This window comes from Ochlerotatus camptorhynchus, unplaced genomic scaffold (assembly GCF_037179485.1).
Source record: "Ochlerotatus camptorhynchus isolate MF236.1 unplaced genomic scaffold, CSIRO-AGI_Acam_v1.1 ptg000008l, whole genome shotgun sequence".
NCBI lineage: Eukaryota > Metazoa > Arthropoda > Insecta > Diptera > Culicidae > Ochlerotatus > Ochlerotatus camptorhynchus.
In genome coordinates this window covers 3,756,567-3,775,282 of record NW_027040500.1, presented here as the reverse complement: position 1 = coordinate 3,775,282, position 18,716 = coordinate 3,756,567, and the positions used below count along the sequence as shown (strand labels likewise).

General features: G+C 38.8%; 1 protein-coding gene across 2 annotated transcripts; it reads left to right on the top strand.

Annotated features, from left to right (window-relative positions):
- The first annotated feature begins 9,969 nt into the window (after positions 1–9,969).
- LOC135698160 (basic salivary proline-rich protein 2) lies at positions 9,970–13,935 on the top strand. Of its 2 annotated transcripts, XM_065218056.1 has the most exons (7): positions 9,971–10,191; positions 10,273–10,486; positions 10,558–10,657; positions 11,130–11,235; positions 11,554–11,610; positions 12,877–13,394; positions 13,737–13,935. In XM_065218056.1, exons 1-7 carry the CDS (start codon positions 10,056–10,058, stop codon positions 13,848–13,850), a joined length of 1,245 nt encoding a protein of 414 aa, XP_065074128.1. In that variant the 5' UTR covers positions 9,971–10,055; the 3' UTR covers positions 13,851–13,935. The 2 variants fall into 2 exon arrangements, with proteins under 2 accessions (XP_065074135.1, XP_065074128.1); XM_065218063.1 differs by lacking the exon at positions 11,554–11,610 and having other exon boundaries at positions 9,970–10,191.
- Positions 13,936–18,716: the final 4,781 nt, after the last annotated feature.

Here is an 18,716-nt window from a genome sequence, read left to right as displayed (position 1 = left end):
CGCGGACATTGCAGAAGGCTTGCGCCGGTGGTGTAGTGGTAAGCGTGACTGCTTTCTCACCCCAATGGGTCTGTGTTCAATCCCAGCCGAGGCATAACAATCTCTGGTCACGTCTTCCTTCGGAAGGGAAGTAAAGCCGTTGGTCCCGGCCCCCATGTGTGTTGAATGGGTGCGATATCCTACGCAGGTGTGGAAGTTGCCTTCCTGCGCATTCGATTGCCGTCAATGGATGGCAATCAATGTCCGTCGTTGATTGGCACTAGATTGCGGAACAGAGACCGAATGAAGAAGAAGAAGACATTGCAGAAGTGTGGTTTGCATCCCCGCATAAACAAAAACCATCTCTCTTAACCTTACCGAAACTGGTTAAAAATTCTTTATAATCACTGCTAAACATTAATTGAAATGGTTATAGAACTTAACATAAACGTTTGTGTGATAAAGTTTTATGTTTTAACCTTAAATATAATGGTTCTTTGGAAGTGAACCTTACAAATAATGGGTTGTTAAGAACCATTACTATTCACATTAGTTGGACAAATGTTGTCCCAAGTTGCTAAATATCGGAAATCTTATGGACAGTTCCAGCTGGATTACTGTTGAAGATAGTAATTAAATATTATTGTTATTATTGAAAATTGGCAGATATTCATATATGGGATCATATTTAAATGGCGTAGAATTTGGGGGGGGGGGGGGGGGGGAGGCGAAGCACTGCAAAATTTGTAACCGATCGTATTAATATCAGGTATGAAAAAATACCACAAACGAAGTGACAGACGACTAACTGGCGAAGAAATCAATTAAAATAATGTGGTTCGCTGTAATAGAATTTTCTTAGGAGCTTGTGCCATCATCCACCAGATGGGATAGTATTTTGTTTTGGTTTTGCTCAAAGTTGATTTGGTGTACAATGATTCTTTGACAGTGTGCAAAGCACAAACTAAGTGACAGACGGAGCGGTTCGAAAACTTTGGTGACTAACCTGCTATTGCAATTTTTCAGTGTACCACATGGCAACACCACTTCTACTGGATTGTACCAACAATCAATACGAAACTAACGATTTTAAATTGGCTCACCACTTTAGTAGCCTATTGGTCCCAAGCAAACGATTAACGTACCTGTGTGACTTACCTCGTTGAGAGATGGTCCGAAAGTGAGGAGTTGTCCGTGCGTGTTCATTGAAGCGTTGCCATCGAGCTCGCCGTATAACCAACAATCAATACGAAACTAACGATTTTAAATTGGCTCACCACTTTAGTAGCCTATTGGTCCCAAGCAAACGATTAACGTACCCTATTCTAGTTGAAATTCTATTACTACACTATGTTTGTTTTGATTCGCTATGAAAGTTTGACAGATAACATCAGGGGTGTGTGGATTCATGCAGAACATGCAGGGGTGAGTGAAATAGCTTGGGACTGCTTGGGACCGTTGTTCTGGTACTGGGTGAGCCAAAAATAATAATGATTTTCTTCGGGACTCAGTGGTCTTAGAGTTACCTCTATGGTATAACGGCATTGAACTGTAACGGCGCTGACATCGACGAGCTGGACGCACGGCTTGCTGACTAGTTAAGCGTCAAGTTAAGACCCGCTTACACTAGCTCTAACATATGCCACACATCTCCCTCTCTCCTCAAAAAAAAGAATTTTACTCGGTTCTGTTTTTCTTTACTGTAAGTAGCGTTTTCAGTACGTTCTTATCCTTTTTTTTTTGTACATGAATTGTCATTTTGAAGCAATGAACAAAGAGGAGGGAAGAACCCTATCTGAAATTTTATGGCAGATGCCTACTTTACAGCAGAACGCGTTTTCGTGGTGTAATCAGTCCACCTTACGCGGGGTGGTGTAATTCAGGGTGGTGTAATGTGCTAGGACCGCAAGCGTGGGCTTCTGTCACTGCCAGCGTTGCCAGTATTCCAGATTTATCTGGATTTTCCAGATTTTTAGTCGTCTTGCCAGATACACAGACAGACCACGCATGTTTCCAGATTTTTTAAATATGTTCCAGATTTTCCCAGATTTTTTAACATGCTGTTTTATATCACTGTAGAATTATGACGAAATTTGATCTTGCTGTTGAAATCTAAACATGATACTTTAATTATTGAAGGCCATCAACGTTGGACATTATTTGAAGTTTAAGGTAATTCTGAAAATAGTTCACTTCACAGTGATGTGTGAGACAAATTTCTTGTGAAATCAAAGGAGAACTTCAAGCTAATTCTGATTAGAGTTCCATCCATCTTTGTGGGCTTGGTGGTCGTGCGGCGTCACCCCTCGTTCAGGCGTATTGTGAGTGCCACGAAGTGAGGGTTCGATTCCCGCTCCAGCCGGTGCAAATTTTGGCAACCTGAAAATTTCCATACTGGTCTACTGGGTGTGGTGTGTTGCCCGTTGTCTAGTGTTAAATATTCAGGTTCTGGTTGAAAACGGTGTCAATTGTCTTGTCAACTCTGATGACAATTACTTGGAGTTTTTGTGAATGTAGGGGAAATGGATGTAATGTCGACCTAAATGTCCCTAATTTGAGCCCATACATAAATTCAGCAATCGACTTAATTTTCAATAGCGACGTTCATCGTCCCAATGACACGTTCATCTAGATAAAATAGCAGATTTTTAGCGATGGGCCCAATCTTAGATCCATAGACCAACATTAGAGCCATTTCCCCTACAATCCGGAAGAGAAATCATAGAAATTTTTTATGATGAAACTTAAGGAGTATGCTGATACGAAACGTGAGAATAATTTCAATGGAATTCTATCCAATGTTTCTATGGAGATTCATTTTAATTAAATTTAAGACATTTTAACGTAATTATGCGCAATTTCTGGGAGACTTTCAAGGCCATTTTGGCAAAGTGATTGAGTACTTAGGAAATGCTGAAGAGGATTTCAAAATAATTCTAACATTACCTAAAAAGCAGTTCAAAGGTAATAATCGGATAAGTCTGAGAAGAGTGTGGCGGTCATTCTGAAGAGTGCACCACGGAAATTATTACCAGTGTGAGGGAATTGTGAAATTGGAAAGTAATTTATAAGAGATTACAATAGGTAATGCTATGAACTCTTAGAAAGTTACTGGAAAAGTTTGGATATTATCATGATTATTTTAGGGAAATCCAGAAAATAAGTATGATGACATTCTAGGATCATTCCAATGGAACTCCAAAAAAGGGGCGTAGATATCCAGTGAAGAGTTCCAAGAAAATTCAGACTAACAAAAAATTTCAAGATCTGGGACCCAGGAAAACTAGAAATTCTGGAATTTATAATCATTTCAAGATCCTAGGACTTCAAAAATGACGCTATCAGACTTTCATTTTAGTAATATAATAAAATTATTCTTTGGCATAAAATTATTCGTAATGGTCGTGTGAAAAGTGGAGCTACCCGTAGTTTAGGTAAATTTTGTGTGAGTCCACGATGTTAGGCTTTGATTTCCACTTCAACCAGGTGAATTTTGCTTCAAAATAAAATTGCCTAGTGGTCTATTCGGCGTTGTGTGTTGTATGATGTCAAGAATTAATTGTAAATCTGATCAACCTCATGGTAATATTAGAATTATTTAAAACTAATAAAATCTTTACATTCTGGTACTGCATGAAAGCGTAAGGACCACATCGATCATTACTTAAAAAAAAACATCCATCTCATTGAATTTGCTCAATTTTTTGCTTCTCATTCTTTTTAAAAAAGTTAGTTTGAAAAAACAATTCTAAAAATATTTTGGCTGTATTTTACGCATATTTTAATTCAATTTTTGAACTGCTGCATAGTGGATATTTAAACTTTTTGGGCACACTGTGTCACTACTTTTCAGCTTTTGTATGATTTAGCAATGCCTACAAGTTATTTGCTTTATATAATTTATTTGAACATGTAATTCATAATCATTTTAGTACTTTAAATACATTCCAGATGATCATACTGATCGATTTTTACGGGAGATTTGCACATCACTTTGATTTCAATAGCATTATGTTATAAATAGGATTTTTTGGAGCTTTGCAGATTTTTCCAGATTTTATATTTTAACTGGTCCAGATTTGTTTGAAAATGACCTGGCAACGCTGGTCACTGCCGCAACAGGCAAAGGAACAAAAGGAAACGAAACAACAACGAACACGGTCGATGGTCTTAAATGTTCGGACGTAGGATTGCAAAGGAGCGAAATGAATTTCTTCACAAATTAATACCTTGTACAGACATACAAAGTTCACTGTTGTACTACCGTTGTACCATAGAGGTAACTCTAAGACCACTGGGTCCCGAAGAAAATCATTATTATTTTTGGCTCACTCAGTACCAGAACAACGGTCCCAAGCAGTCCCAAGCTATTTCACTCACCCCTGCATGTTCTGCATGAATCCACACACCCCTGATGTTATCTGTCAAACTTTCATAGCGAATCAAAACAAACATAGTGTAGTAATAGAATTTCACTAGAATAGGGTACGTTAATCGTTTGCTTGGGACCAATAGGCTACTAAAGTGGTGAGCCAATTTAAAATCGTTAGTTTCGTATTGATTGTTGGTTGTACTGCTTTAAGCTAGTACCACAAATTGTACGTTTTGAGGTACTTGATTAAAGGAGTACAACGGTACTAATTTGTATGTCTGTCTGTGGTATAAGGTACGTAGCTAATAAATTATACTCCCCCTAATTCTGCGAGTCACGTGACTCTCTGTCACCGGTGAGGTGACAATTGTCACCTCGTGTGAGGTGACTCTCCGTGCAAATCAAATGGAGAGTCACCTCACACGAGGTGACTATTGTCACCTCACCGGTGAGAGAGAGTCACGTGACTCGCAGAATAGGGGGGACTGATTTATGGATTTTATATTTTCAGGTATCTTGATTGATTGGATACATTGTCGTTCATTGATTGATTTGCCTGACGTACTGGTCTAGATGCGCTGGGGGCTGGTAACGCGAATCGGGGTAGGCAAAATTCCGACTGGGAAAAAGCAGAGGTTGACACATCCAGTTAACCGCCGCTATGCATAGTGCCATCTCGCAACCACCTGTTGGATGATGACTCTTTTACATCAATTCGATGCAATTCAATAAAAAAAAACTGCGGGGGAATGCGCTGTTCCCACCTCTTCCTCTGCCACTCTGCTGCAAATGCAGATTTACACAGATTGGCCATGACTCCAGGGGTTTTTGTCACCTACTTTCCTTTATTTTTTTCGACGGATATCCGTCGCGGGACACGAAGCTGCCGTGTACAACCTGGAGACACCGTTATCGTTCGTTTGTGTTGTTCATTTCCGGGTTTGTTTGCTCAGCGGCGTTACCTTCGCGATTCGCATCAGGTTCCTTCTCCTTTGATGGTGCGGCCGGTTCTCCATCGCCGTTGGTAGGGCTAATGCTTCTTGTACTGTAGGCGCTGCTAAGGTCGGTGTTTTCGTCGTCACTTCCTTCATGGCCACTGCTGTTGCTTTAGTCCGCTGAGTATTCGCTGCCGTCGTCATCGTGGCCCGTGGCAGCATCGACGTCGTTAGGCTTTGCTTCTCGCTCCGGTTCACGGTCGCTCGAATAACCCTCACGGTCTTCTTTCGGCCGAACGTACTTGCCGCTGTTTGGCATTGCTCGAACTCTGCGGTGATATCGCGGGGGGTTCGAAATGTAGCCTGCAATTGTGGATGCAACAAATGTCAGTAAAAAAAATACCGTAAAGGAAGTGATTGAAGAAATGTTATGCACTAGATTATACTGGTGAAATGTGTGCGGTAGTTTTTGCAATGAGGGGTCGTTTTGAAACGATTATAACAGATTTTGCAGTTTTAACAATGGCGTCATTTTAAAGTAAATGAAGCCGACTTAGCAGTTTTTTTTTTTTCGCGATAGCATCGTTTTGAAACGATTAGGCATATTGGCGTTTTTGTAACGGCGTCGTTTTGAAACGATTGGGGCAGTTTTCGCGGCAATGGCATCGCTTTGAAACGATTGAGGCACATTTGGCGTTTTTTTGTAATAGCGTCGTTTTGAAACGATTGAGGCAGCTTTTTTCTAGGCATTGGCATCGCTTTGAAACCATTTACGCAGATTTGGCGTTTTTTTTTATGGCGTCGTTTTGAAACGATTAAGGCAGGCTTGGTGGCTTTTTTCTCGCGATGGCATCGTCTTGAGACGATAGGCAGAATCGGCGTTCTTTTTTCCTCTGCAATGTTCTTTTTGCAATGCGTAAGGGCTGCGGTTATTTTAATCTGCTCGCTATTAGCGTGGTTTCTTTCAGAAAGAAAACCAAATCAGCTAATGTATAGAAGATTTTGTACGGCTTATTTGAATCTCCTGGCAGGATCGCCAATGTGTGACTTACCTCGTTGAGAGATGGTCCGAAAGTGAGGAGTTGTCCGTGCGTGTTCATTGAAGCGTTGCCATCGAGCTCGCCGTATAACTGGTATAACGGCATTGAACTGTAACGGCGCTGACATCGACGAGCTGGACGCACGGCTTGCTGACTAGTTAAGCGTCAAGTTAAGACCCGCTTACACTAGCTCTAACATATGCCACACAGTACCCTATTCTAGTTGAAATTCTATTACTACACTATGTTTGTTTTGATTCGCTATGAAAGTTTGACAGATAACATCAGGGGTGTGTGGATTCATGCAGAACATGCAGGGGTGAGTGAAATAGCTTGGGACTGCTTGGGACCGTTGTTCTGGTACTGAGTGAGCCAAAAATAATAATGATTTTCTTCGGGACCCAGTGGTCTTAGAGTTACCTCTATGATTGTACCACATGGCAACACTAAATGTACTAGAATGTTTTGGTTCTATCTCTGTCACTCTACTCTAAACTGAAATGCATAAAAAATTGACAAATTGATACACTCTTTGCGCCACAAACGAAGTGACAGACGACTAACTGGCGAAGAAATCCATTAAAATAATGTGGTTCACTGTAATAGAATTTTCTTGGAAGCTTGTGCCATCATCCACCAGATGGGTTAGTTTTTTTGTTTTGATTTGAACAAAGTTGATTTTGTGTACAATGATTCTTTGACAGTGTGCAAAGAGTGTATCATTTTGTCATTTTTTTATGCATTTCAGTTTTGAGTAGAGTGAAAGAGATAGAACCAAAACATTCTAATACATTTGGTGGAAATGCTAGTACAATCCAGTAGTAGTGTTGCGTGAAAACGCATCGGCTCACCCCTCACCAAGAACATCGCATGAGTCTAAGTGCACTATAGTCTATAGTGAGTGCTTTTTGTTTATAGGTAAGGAGATACCGTGCTTTCGCTACGATGACAACCTAAATAGAAGTGATATGGTAATTAGAAGCGAAAGTACGGGCGTAGTAAATAAGTAACTAATTGCGTTACTTATTCGCTATGAATAATCACTGAAGATGTGAGTTCTTTAAATTATAATTATCTAACCTATTATTTATAAGACCTTAATAAATTTTACAGCTTTACAGCGTTGGGCAACAGTAGGAAACTATGCGTTTTATTATTTGTCCCGCTAGAAGAATCGGTGCCCGTATCTTCGAAGCTTCTATTTTCAATACTGTAAAGATCTTCAAACGTAGCATGGAACTGTATGTAGAAAGTGTCTATAATTACACCAGCGAACTTAGAATGTGCTCAAAGATTCACGTTGCTAGTGTGAGTAAATTTACTGACCAACAGTTCCCATATTGTACCTGCTTGACCGCATACTTAACCTAAATCCTGCGGACCCAATGACGATCACACAGCTCATTGGATCACAGACACCGAAAATACGCACTCAACTGTGGTTTAATCATTACCTACACATCGAGGGATTGGACTCAACGGGATCCTGTGACAGCAATTCATCCAACTCAGTCGATCTACTCGCAACGTTTGAATATAAGCAACCCAGTGATCCTTGTCTCAAAGTTTCTCGCGTGTATATTACTTGGTTCAACAACACACTTGATGTTCTTCCGTCATCGATCTAAAGGCTGAGTGTTAACGTTAATATTGTTCGCCGAATGGACTGGTAAAACTTCGTGATGTTGAAGTGTTACGGGAGGGAGTGTTGCGTGAAAACGCATCGGCTCACCCCTCACCAAGAACATCGCATGAGTCTAAGTGCACTATAGTCTATAGTGAGTGCTTTTTGTTTATAGGTAAGGAGATACCGTGCTTTCGCTACGATGACAACCTAAATAGAAGTGATATGGTAATTAGAAGCGAAAGTACGGGCGTAGTAAATAAGTAACTAATTGCGTTACTTATTCGCTATGAATAATCACTGAAGATGTGAGTTCTTTAAATTATAATTATCTAACCTATTATTTATAAGACCTTAATAAATTTTACAGCTTTACAGCGTTGGGCAACAGTAGGAAACTATGCGTTTTATTGTTTGTCCCGCTAGAAGAATCGGTGCCCGTATCTTCGAAGCTTCTATTTTCATGTTGCCATGTGGTACAATCCAGTAGTAGTGGTGTTGCCATGTGGTACACTGAAAAATTGAAATAGCAGGTTAGTCACCAAAGTTTTCGAGCCGCTCCGTCTGTCACTTCGTTTGTCATATAACCAAGGGGGGGAGCTGGCTGTCAAATACGAACAATCGTCGCCTACCTCGCATAACTGGTTCCAAACGTAAACAAGCCATAAGAAACCTACAGCGTTTGTTTACGTTTGGAACCAGTTTCATACAAGATGATCAGTAGGCTGATTTGACAGCACATCCCCCCCCAGCATATAACCGATTACAAATATTTTACGTTCGGTTCGTTAATCGATTTATCGATTATTCGAATGAAAATCGGCCATCACTAGATGAATGTGAAACGTCATTTCAAATATAAGGACCGTACATTAATAATGAAACAATTTGAAAGGGACCGGGCTAATCACAAATTACGTCCCCACGGTAACTGAAATAAACACGAGTGTTCACCGGTTGGTACAATCCAGTATAATATAATAACAATTTACTATTTTTCTTTAAGATAATTCGACGAGATCACTGATTATAATGATTTACTACAGCCGTTAATTTATTTCCTCGCTAGAAGTCATTTGAAGTTGATGCAGAAGTCCTCTGTTGCCAAGTTAAAAGAAAGGGAATCTTTCGAAAACCGTGATGCGAGTTCAACTGTTTTTCTCTTGGCGTGACTCATTATACACCGACTCTGGTGAGAGGAACTCAATTTTGGGCTCATATTTTTCACCGTGTATGCAGCAACTCATTATTGTTAAAATAATTTACTCATTAATGAGTAAAGCCACTTTTATTGAAAATGGGTTAAATTTTATTCATAAAAGGGAAGTTTGTTTTCGTTTTGTTGTTTATTTTTATTTATATTTTTTTAAATTTGTTTTTACTTTTGAATGAAAGTTCTTACAGCAAACAAAAAATTTCTCACAACTAACAAAAAATTGTCATCTCACTAACACAATCAATCGCACCACCCTAATACACAAATACCATAAACGAACTGTATCCACGATGGGTAAACTATCCCACAAATGGTTTGGATGATACCCCGAGCACGTCGTTAAGCTATCTTTTATGGTTATTTTTATTTGGGTAATACGAACCCGCTTACAAAGTTTTTTTTTTTACAAAAGCGGATAGGCCTTTCTAAATTGTTTGTCTAGAATGTTGCAAATTAGCCGGTTAGCACAAGCTATATTGCTTATACAAACCCACCAAAACGTCAAAATTGTCTGCAGAAGAGAAGCCATGACCATCAATTGAAAAAGGCCTATCAGCTTTTGTAAACACAAATTTTGTAAGCCATTTCCTCATAAAAACTAAGCCACTAAAGCAAATAAACAGCATCAAAGGAAAGGGAAAACATTTCTCTACACGACGATGCCATTAATTTGCGTGAGAAGCATTCGGTTTGCGAGGGAAGGGTTTTTCCAAATTTTGTTTACAAAAGCTCATAAGCCCTTTTCAATAATTCAACTGACTTAGCCTCAGAAAAAGTGAAATTTTTTCGATCGGGATTAAGCATCAAGCACAGCTGCAATATTTTCCATTTATTTTGCATTTTTCCATTGCAAAATTTTTCGAATCATCTCCGTCCGGGTTCGGGGATCATGAGTGCAAAAAAGTATCTTAAAACGGTGCCTCCACAGCCACCAGCTCAACCTGTGGTCAAGACCGAAAAGGAGGAGCAACTCTGGAACGCCCTCAAGCGACACATCATGAGGGAACGCGAACGCAAGAAACAGGGTTTGTATTCATTCAAACGGGGAGAAAATTGCGTGTTTGAACTTCTATTTCCGCGATGTCCTTGCGTGTGTTTATTTTCAGAGCTGGAAGCTGAAGTCGAAGAGGAACGTCTCCGAAAAGAACGAGAGGCTCGTGAAAAACAAGACGTCATGACCCTGGGTGAAACCAAGGAGCAAATACAGATGCTGGAAAAACAACTGCAGGAGCTGCGCAACGAGAAGCAGCAGCTGTTTCTCCAATTGAAGAAGGTCCTTAACGAGGACGACAATCGGAAGCGTCAAATGAAAGAGTCCGTGTAAGGGTCACATTTTTGTTTTGGGAAAAATGGTGATGGGCAGTTTATGATTGTTTTCTTTTTTTCGGTAGAGAGATGTTTGCAATTCATAATATTCCACAACCGCAGATTTTCCTGCCACAACGGACGCCAACTGCTATGCCTCCTCATCAGCAGCATTTGATACACAAGGTCTGAACTAGTAGTCGATAACACGGAGGCAAAAGAATTTCATAAGACATGACTACATTTTATATTACTTATTTTAAGTTTCATAAGCCAAACATATGATTTCCTTTAGAAATCCTATTGTCGAACTCTAAACTGAGGCAAAGGAACGTCAGAATTCATACGTTTGGCTTATGAAACAGAATTCATAAATTAGCTTATGAAATTAAAAAAAAAGTAATTACATAAAATGTAGCATACCGGAATCGAATCCTGGAGTGTTCAGATTATTGACTCCGTGATTTGTTCCCACGTCTATCAACGCTTAGGAAATAGAATAGGTTAAAGGTGTATAAGAACCACTCGTAGTACCTCATGTATTTCGATAATCATTTATAAGTAAGGTTCATACGTCATGTTTTGTGGAATTCTTAAAATTATTTTGCCTCAGTGTACGATTGGGTTTGCATTGATGTGATGATGGATTTACTTTTAGAGCACACCACCGGTAAATGTGGCCAAACGCACGCACAGCCCTTCGTCGCAAGGATACTACAAACAGTCGAACGCTAGTCAAGCGTATCCACCCCAACAGCCTCAGAGTATGTATAACTTCCCTTGTCCCTTCTTACAATTTAGTTGCAATCGAGCAATACTGGTACATGAATGAAGATTTACTTATGATTGTAGAATACTTTTCGACAGCATTTTTCCTATATCAAAGATAAGACTTTGTTTCGGCTCTCGTTTACGATTCTCCCTCATTTTGTCTAAATTTTTGCAATCTTCTTTACTATACTAGTGTATACCTGATTTGAAAACTTTATTATATATTTACTTCTGCAAATCGTTTTCCTTCTTTTCTCGAATCCAACAAAATCATAAACTATTACATTAAACAATTTGATAAAATAAAACAGAACTCGAGGAGGGCAGACGAGGCCCGGGTGAAGTGGCCCGTGCCGTTCTGTGGAACAGTGAGTTGACTTTTTTTTGCTCTTTTTCTACCTTTACTTTCAATCTTTCTATGTAATATTGCTCTCATAACCCTTTTAATCTCTATCTTACCGATCTTACTACTCGTGGTATCTTGCTAATATTAAAACTGATTTACCTAAACTCTTGTTTGCCTTTCTTACACTGTTAGTTCGTTTCCTTTCGTCTACTGGCTATGTTTACTACCTATGTATTTATGTCTCTAGTTGAACGATAATTCTTTAATGAAGTGGTTTATTTCTGTATGTTGTGCACTGTTTTGTATAAAAATATGTATTTTAGTTATTATAATTTATAATTTTGTGATGTAGGGGAAATGGATGTAATGCCGGCCTAAATGCCCCTAAATTGGGCCCATACATAAATTCAGCAATCGACTAAATTTTCAATAGCGACCAAAAATATCCATTAGTACCGTCCCAATAACGCGTTCATCTAGATAACATTGATCAACAGCAGATCTTTAGCGATGGGGCCAATCTTAGATCCATAGGCCAACATTAGAGCCATTTCCCCTATGTGATCACTGCACTGAAGGTACAGGTTGTCTTTGCGTACAAACGATTAGATACATTAGAAAGGGAAGGTTTATAAGCACTAAAGATTGCTCCTTCAATTTTTTTTTAAAGTTCTTTTTTTTTGTGAACCTCTTAACGGAATCCCTTTATGAAGAGCTTTGAGTGTGTTGGTTTATTTCCTTTTAATTCCGTTATAATTGCTTATCTTTTGACAGATACGCGTATTTCGTCTACTACGTGCAGACCACTGGCGTTGAGTACTTTGCACTGATGAAATCTGCAAGTAGTAGACGAAATACGCGTATCTGTCAAAAGATAAACAATTATAACGGAATTAAAAGGAAATAAATCAACACACTCAAAGCTCTTAGTTATTTTATTGTTTACTATATTGTGTTGCTATTTGTTATCAGAAATTTTAGTCAAATTTTATTTCGTAATGTCAACCGCTGGTTACGTAAATTTAGTATCTATTCCAAGAAGCAATATTTATAATGGTAAATTCTTATCGCGTTCCCTGTGTAAATAGTTAAAATAAGTAGAAACAGTTGTGAATGCCTTGAACAGAAAGTTCCTTCCTCCTAGCGAACGAGTAACTAACCAAGCCGCAAACATTTAACAGGACAAAAAGGCTTTCCAAACCATAACGAATTTGTCGTCTATTCTGCTTCGCTCGTTCTTTCTAAAAGCTCTGTGCAAATGACTACTCTCGTTTATGTATGTTTTCAGAGTCGCAGTATTGCCCTCCGGGAACGCTTTTCTATCCGAGCAATCCGCCACCCCCGCCAAATCCGCAGGACAATCGTCAACCACAACCGCAAATCATCTATCCGCCCTATCAGGGCAACTTGGCGATGCCGATTCGTCAGTCCTATCACGTCGATATACCCCCACAGCAAGGTCCTCCACCTCCTGCTCCACAAAAGGCACCCGAGTTGGGAAAAGCAGGTCCTGGTCCAGGTAACGTGTATCACATTACGCTCGACCAGCAGGGAATGCCTCAGCCGCCACAAAATCCGGGGCCACCACCGCAGCTGAAAGCTATCACCATTGAAAAGATTTCACAGGATCGTTGTGTTCCATACCACATCGAGCTGAAGCACGATGATCGTAAGGATCTGCGTCAACCTCAGCCACCTCCTCAACAGCCGCCTCCACAGACGGGCCATTTGCCGGAAGGAATAGTCTACAATTCGGCTCTCCGCCCGGGAGGTATTCCGATGCACGCGATCGCTTCCAACCAACAAGTAAGCGCTATTGATTTAACGAAATATTGCTAGCATGGCTGCTTTCATTCACACGCTCATCACCTAATGCTTCACCATCACTGTAATTGTATTTCGCATCACCTTCCAAATGCAACGCAAAATTTCAATCCTGATTTATTTTTCGGTTTTGGGCTAACCAACTCACACCAATCGGCGAACATCCTTCAAACACCCGCTTTCAAACTCATCGCTTTTTGGCATTTTGCGATAAACTAGATAAATACGTTACTTACACATCATACCAAACGAGAACCGTGTATTTTGTTCTTTTGTTTTCTTCCATTATTAATCAACTTGAATGTACTTTTGCGGTACACTCAGATGCCGAAAGGTGGCAGCATTACACAGGGTTATCCGCCAGCTAGACCGCCTCCAATCTCCAATCCACAACAGCCACAACCGCCGCAGATTCACTATCAGAGACATCGCTACTAGATGGTAGGCCGAGGGCATGTGTGGTAGCATAAGATTAAAGATTATAGAGGTATACAAACGGACATTCGGATTTGAGACAATGATTTTACTAGCTAAGTGTCACTTTCATGGAGATTTAATGAATCGTGATTTTTCCTCCATGCATTCTAAAATTTCGGTTTCAATTGTTTGGTTAAAGATGACGTATCCATTGGGAAATCCGTGGAAAAGGGAGGTTATAACTTGAGAATAAGTTGAACAGTGAGAAATACCGAGCGATCGCAATGTGGCCTAAAAAGTGCCTTTCGCCGATCATCGTTCGCCGTTTATCGCCGATTGCTAGATTTTTGGGAAATTATCAAGTCTGTTTTGAGAACGGGCGCTCGACACTTGAGATCGGTCTATTATATTATCATTGCCATTTCATGTAACTGGAGCGATATGAGCAGTGCTGTAAAACCTCGACCATACACAGCGATATTGACAATACAGCTTTCGTTATTCATTCAAACTATAAATATTATCTTCAAGGAATATACTTAAGTGCCCTGGGTACCTCCAGTGCACACTGGGCCAGAAACGCAATCTAGCGGAGCAAAATTAATAACTCCGAAACGAAGCATTTCCGTGACTTGGTGTCCTGGGTAAAGTTTATCATCATAATAAAGACCATCTATTGACATAAACAAATAGTTCAAAACTCTTCCGCTAAGATGGCGCCACAATCTAACTTCTTTCTCTGTCGTTTTGGAGACTTTATGTCTTCAGCAAAGTTGTTTGCCTTGGCAAAATAAGCAACTCCTTTGAAGCCGTAAAATTTCCACAGCCTACTGATTCCAAGTTATGTGGACGAAAATATGGTTTTTTCTTTATGTTTCGGTTTTTTTTTTTCTGACAACCATATAATTTTATATTTTTCTCCTATGTAAATGCATTAAATAAATAACTTTTTTGAAGAAACATACTGGTTTAAGCTAAAAATTTTAAAGATATTGTTGAAAAACCGAAAAAAAAACAACAATTTTTGAACTTTAATATCTCCCAAAGTTCAAAAAATCGCAATCTGATATTTTCAGCAAAAATTAAGCAATACTCGATAAACAAAATATCAAAATTTGAGAGAGGTATGTTTTGGTGTTTTTGAGATTACATCATTTTAGTGGAGCATGTATTTTTTTTCTATAACTTTTTTTTAATGCATTGAAATGGCGTTTTGACGCAACACCAAGGCAAGATTTAAATAAAATGCTCCATTTGCAAAATAAAAGCATTTTAAGATTGCACTCGTATACTTCCCCGTGGAAAATTTTAAAACCAGCATCACTTTTATAGTTCTTCTATCCTCCACGAGTGCCAACTTTGATTTGCCAATAATGGGATAGTTTTTTCGATTGCCTTGCTATTGTACAGCAAAGTGGCCTTGTGGCAGTGTGCTCTCCCTAATTGGCAAATCAAAGTTGCCACTCGTGGAGAATAGACGAACTATGAAAGTGATGATGGTTTCAAAATTTTCCACGGACAGGTATACGAGTGCAATCTTAAAATGCTTTTATTTTGAAAACTGAGCATTGAATTTAAATCTGGTTGTTGCTACAGTTGTAGGAAAGCTGAAATCTATGCATACACCTAAAAATCTGAAAAGAAATTATTTTTTCTATATTATACATCTATTGAGTAGTCCTTAAGTTTTCTACTAACGTAGCACTAACCAGATTTAAATAAAATGCTCCATTTGCAAAATAAAGGCATTTTAAGATTGAACTCGTATACCTCACCGTGTAAAATTTTGAAACCATCATCACTTTCATAGTTCATCTATTCTCCACGAGTGCCAACTTTGATTTGCCAATAGGGTGGGGCATTTTTGCAACTAGTAAAAAGTTAAATATTTTTTTTTATATATTTTTTTTTTCATAATTATTTTTTTGAATGGTTGCTCGCATACAGGGAAACAAAATATTAACAACTAGTAGTTAAGTAAATTAATCATGAAGGTTATTTTAAAGTTTTTTTTTCATTTTTAAGCGATTGTGCACCGCTTTTGCGCAACACTTATGGCGTCTTCGGATGCCTACGTTGCGCGAACCAGATACTACCAACCGTCTTCAAAGGACCATGGGTTGTTTTTTTTCGGCCCAAAAATAAACCTTTGAAAACTCTCGACATTACGAGAGATTTGCTGCGAAAGTATCCGGGAATCTTAGTACACGTGGATAATTGTGTAGTTTAGAATTATGATTTAAACTATGAATTTTTTTTCTAAATAATTGAGTCTAATGGCTGCAAAATTTGTTTCAAAACTATTGGAATGTGGCATCACACAGGTACTACCTTTGAATTTGGCCGCCATTGAACGAGTGGCGATTTTCTTTTCTTTAGATCAAGACGATGAAGTTTTGAAGAAGGCAACGATATTAACTATCTGCACGCTGGATCAACATATAGCCATGATAGAGCGATAGAACATCATTTTATTTTCCTAAAAACAAAACCATCATAACAAATTATCAGCAAAACGATGTAGACGGAAGCGGTCGATCGGCGGATTATTGGTAAGAGGTGGCTAATAACAGAAGCGCGATTAAAACAGCCACAAGATTGTTCACTGTAATGGTGGAATCATAATACGAAGACTCGGAAGATACTCTCAGCGGTTCAAGTTAACCAGTGCCCTCACGGAGACACCCTTGACGAAATAACTCTTGGAGTTAAAAGTCAAGTAAATGTTAATGCCTAGCCTCAGTGATTCAAGTAGCAATGATCAACTGAACATCCCGGATTACATTATAGCACAAACGAAGTGACAGACGACTAACTGGCGAAGAAATCCATTAAAATAATGTAGTTCACTGTAATAGAATTTTATTTAAAGCTTTTGCCATCATCCACCAGATGGGCTAGTATTTTTTGTTTTGATTGATTTTGTGTGCAATGATCTTTGACAGTGTGCAAAGAGTGTATTGCGCATTTCACACCAAACTGGACTAATAAGCGCGTTTTCACTTATTAAAAAGTGTGATTAAAGTGCGAGCTTCCGTCTTGGTGTCTTCGATGCACTTATTTCTTATGATGCAAGCAATAAGTGCCCCGAAGACACCAAAATGATTTGGCTCAAAGGTGCACTTTTATAACACTTTTTGCATTTTTGGGGCCGTCCAATTTCAGATGCAATCAGCAATATAATTTTGTCATTTTTTTTGCATTTCAGTTTTGAGTAGAATGAAAAAGAAAGAACCAAAAGATTATAGTACATTACAAGAGCAAATTTTCATTACGTCGATAGTAACAAAGGTAAACAAAGTCGAGCTATCAGTGTCAATCGATTCTCCTGCTATTACACTATATACTGTCCGAATATAGGATCAAATCCCATTTTTAAATTTGTTTACCAGTCAAATTGCTTTTTGACGTAATCACCTTCCGATCAAAATAGTTTTCGATGTTACTTATGTCACCCAATTTCTATGGAGATGCCGTTTGACTTAAGTAACAGCGCTGAGAAACCCGTGAAAAGTGTACGTTCGTCGTTTCGCTTTCTCATTATTAAAGTGAATTAATCGAACTGTTTGTTGCTAAGATGATTTCGGTGGTCCTAAAATGATGAATGGGCTGCACGTAAGGAGACGTAATTGATAATTCTCCCGAATATCCTGGTAAATACACTTTGACTTAAGTAACAATAGGGGCCACCAAACGACGTATAATAACTTTTGACTCAAAAACCAGTATTTTTAGCATGAAAGCTAGCGATTTGCATTTGTATGATTAAAACCCTGCTAAATATGTTAAACATTGCTATCACTATGAGATTATATGTGTTTACTTGGAAATAGGAATAACTTTTCGGTCATCAAAACAAAACTTTATTTTTTCTCGGATTGGTGCGGAAATTTGCTCTTGATTTAGTGTTGCCATGTGGTACAATCCAGTACACAGCAAAAAAAAATTGTAATATCGATCAACGTAATTCAAGCTGATGTATGAAATAATGATGTAATAGAAAAAAGCAGATTCAATATTACATCAATGGATGTCATTTTGTTCGCAAAATCGATGTACATCGTACAATGTGATATTACACAACCGATGGATTGACCTGGTTGCAGCAGTTTCGATGTAATATTCAACAACTTTTTTTGCTGTGTAGTAGCAACAATCAATACGAAACTAACGATTTTAAATTGGCTCACTACTTGACTAGCCTATTGGTCCCAAGCAAACGATTAACGTACCCCATTCTAGTCGAAACTCTGGTACTACACAATGTTTGTTTTGATTCGCTATGAAAGTTTGACAGCTAAAATGAGGGGTTAGTGGATTTTCCTATGTTTCGAGGGGTGAATCGATTAGCTTGGGACCGAAGATAGTACCAGAGCTGAGCCAAAAAGTTGAGCACGTTATTTCGGGACCTTCTAGTCTTAAAGTTACCTCTATGGCTCGCTCTATGGTTATATCATGCCGATATAAGCATTAACATCTCCAGAGGATCATCACCGATCGTTTCAAACATGTGCTGCACATTGGTGGAAAATGGCAGCACAGTGACCAAAAAATAATCGATTCGTTGTTAATCGAGTAATTAAAAAATTGGACATCTCTGATTTTGGTGTGTTTGTTTTGATCAAAATGAGCGCAAAATTTCATTTCTACCGAGGGGGCAGCAAAACCACAAAATTACCTTGAATACGGGGGGTATTCATTGGATGAAAGGGACCGTGAAAGAGGACACTAAAATAGAAAGTTTTTCTTCCGACAGTTTCATCTTAGTATTCATCTTTGGTAGTAGTGCTTCCATTTATTAACGTCCTTTTAAACGAACCACCTTGAAGAGGTGGAAAAAGTTCATTCAGGACGAGGGGGGCGGCACATCTAAATCTCAAGTTTAGA

What these genes read in the sequence shown, in the direction of transcription:
- LOC135698160 (XM_065218056.1), top strand. Translation starts at nt 10,056, where the DNA reads ATGAGTGCAAAAAAGTATCTTAAAACGGTGCCTCCACAGCCACCAGCT. An exon ending in ACGCGAACGCAAGAAACAGG is followed by an intron (nt 10,192 to 10,272) that starts GTTTGTATTCAT and finishes GTTTATTTTCAG; the next exon opens with AGCTGGAAGCTGAAGTCGAA. An exon ending in CCGTGCCGTTCTGTGGAACA is followed by an intron (nt 11,611 to 12,876) that starts GTGAGTTGACTT and finishes GTATGTTTTCAG; the next exon opens with AGTCGCAGTATTGCCCTCCG.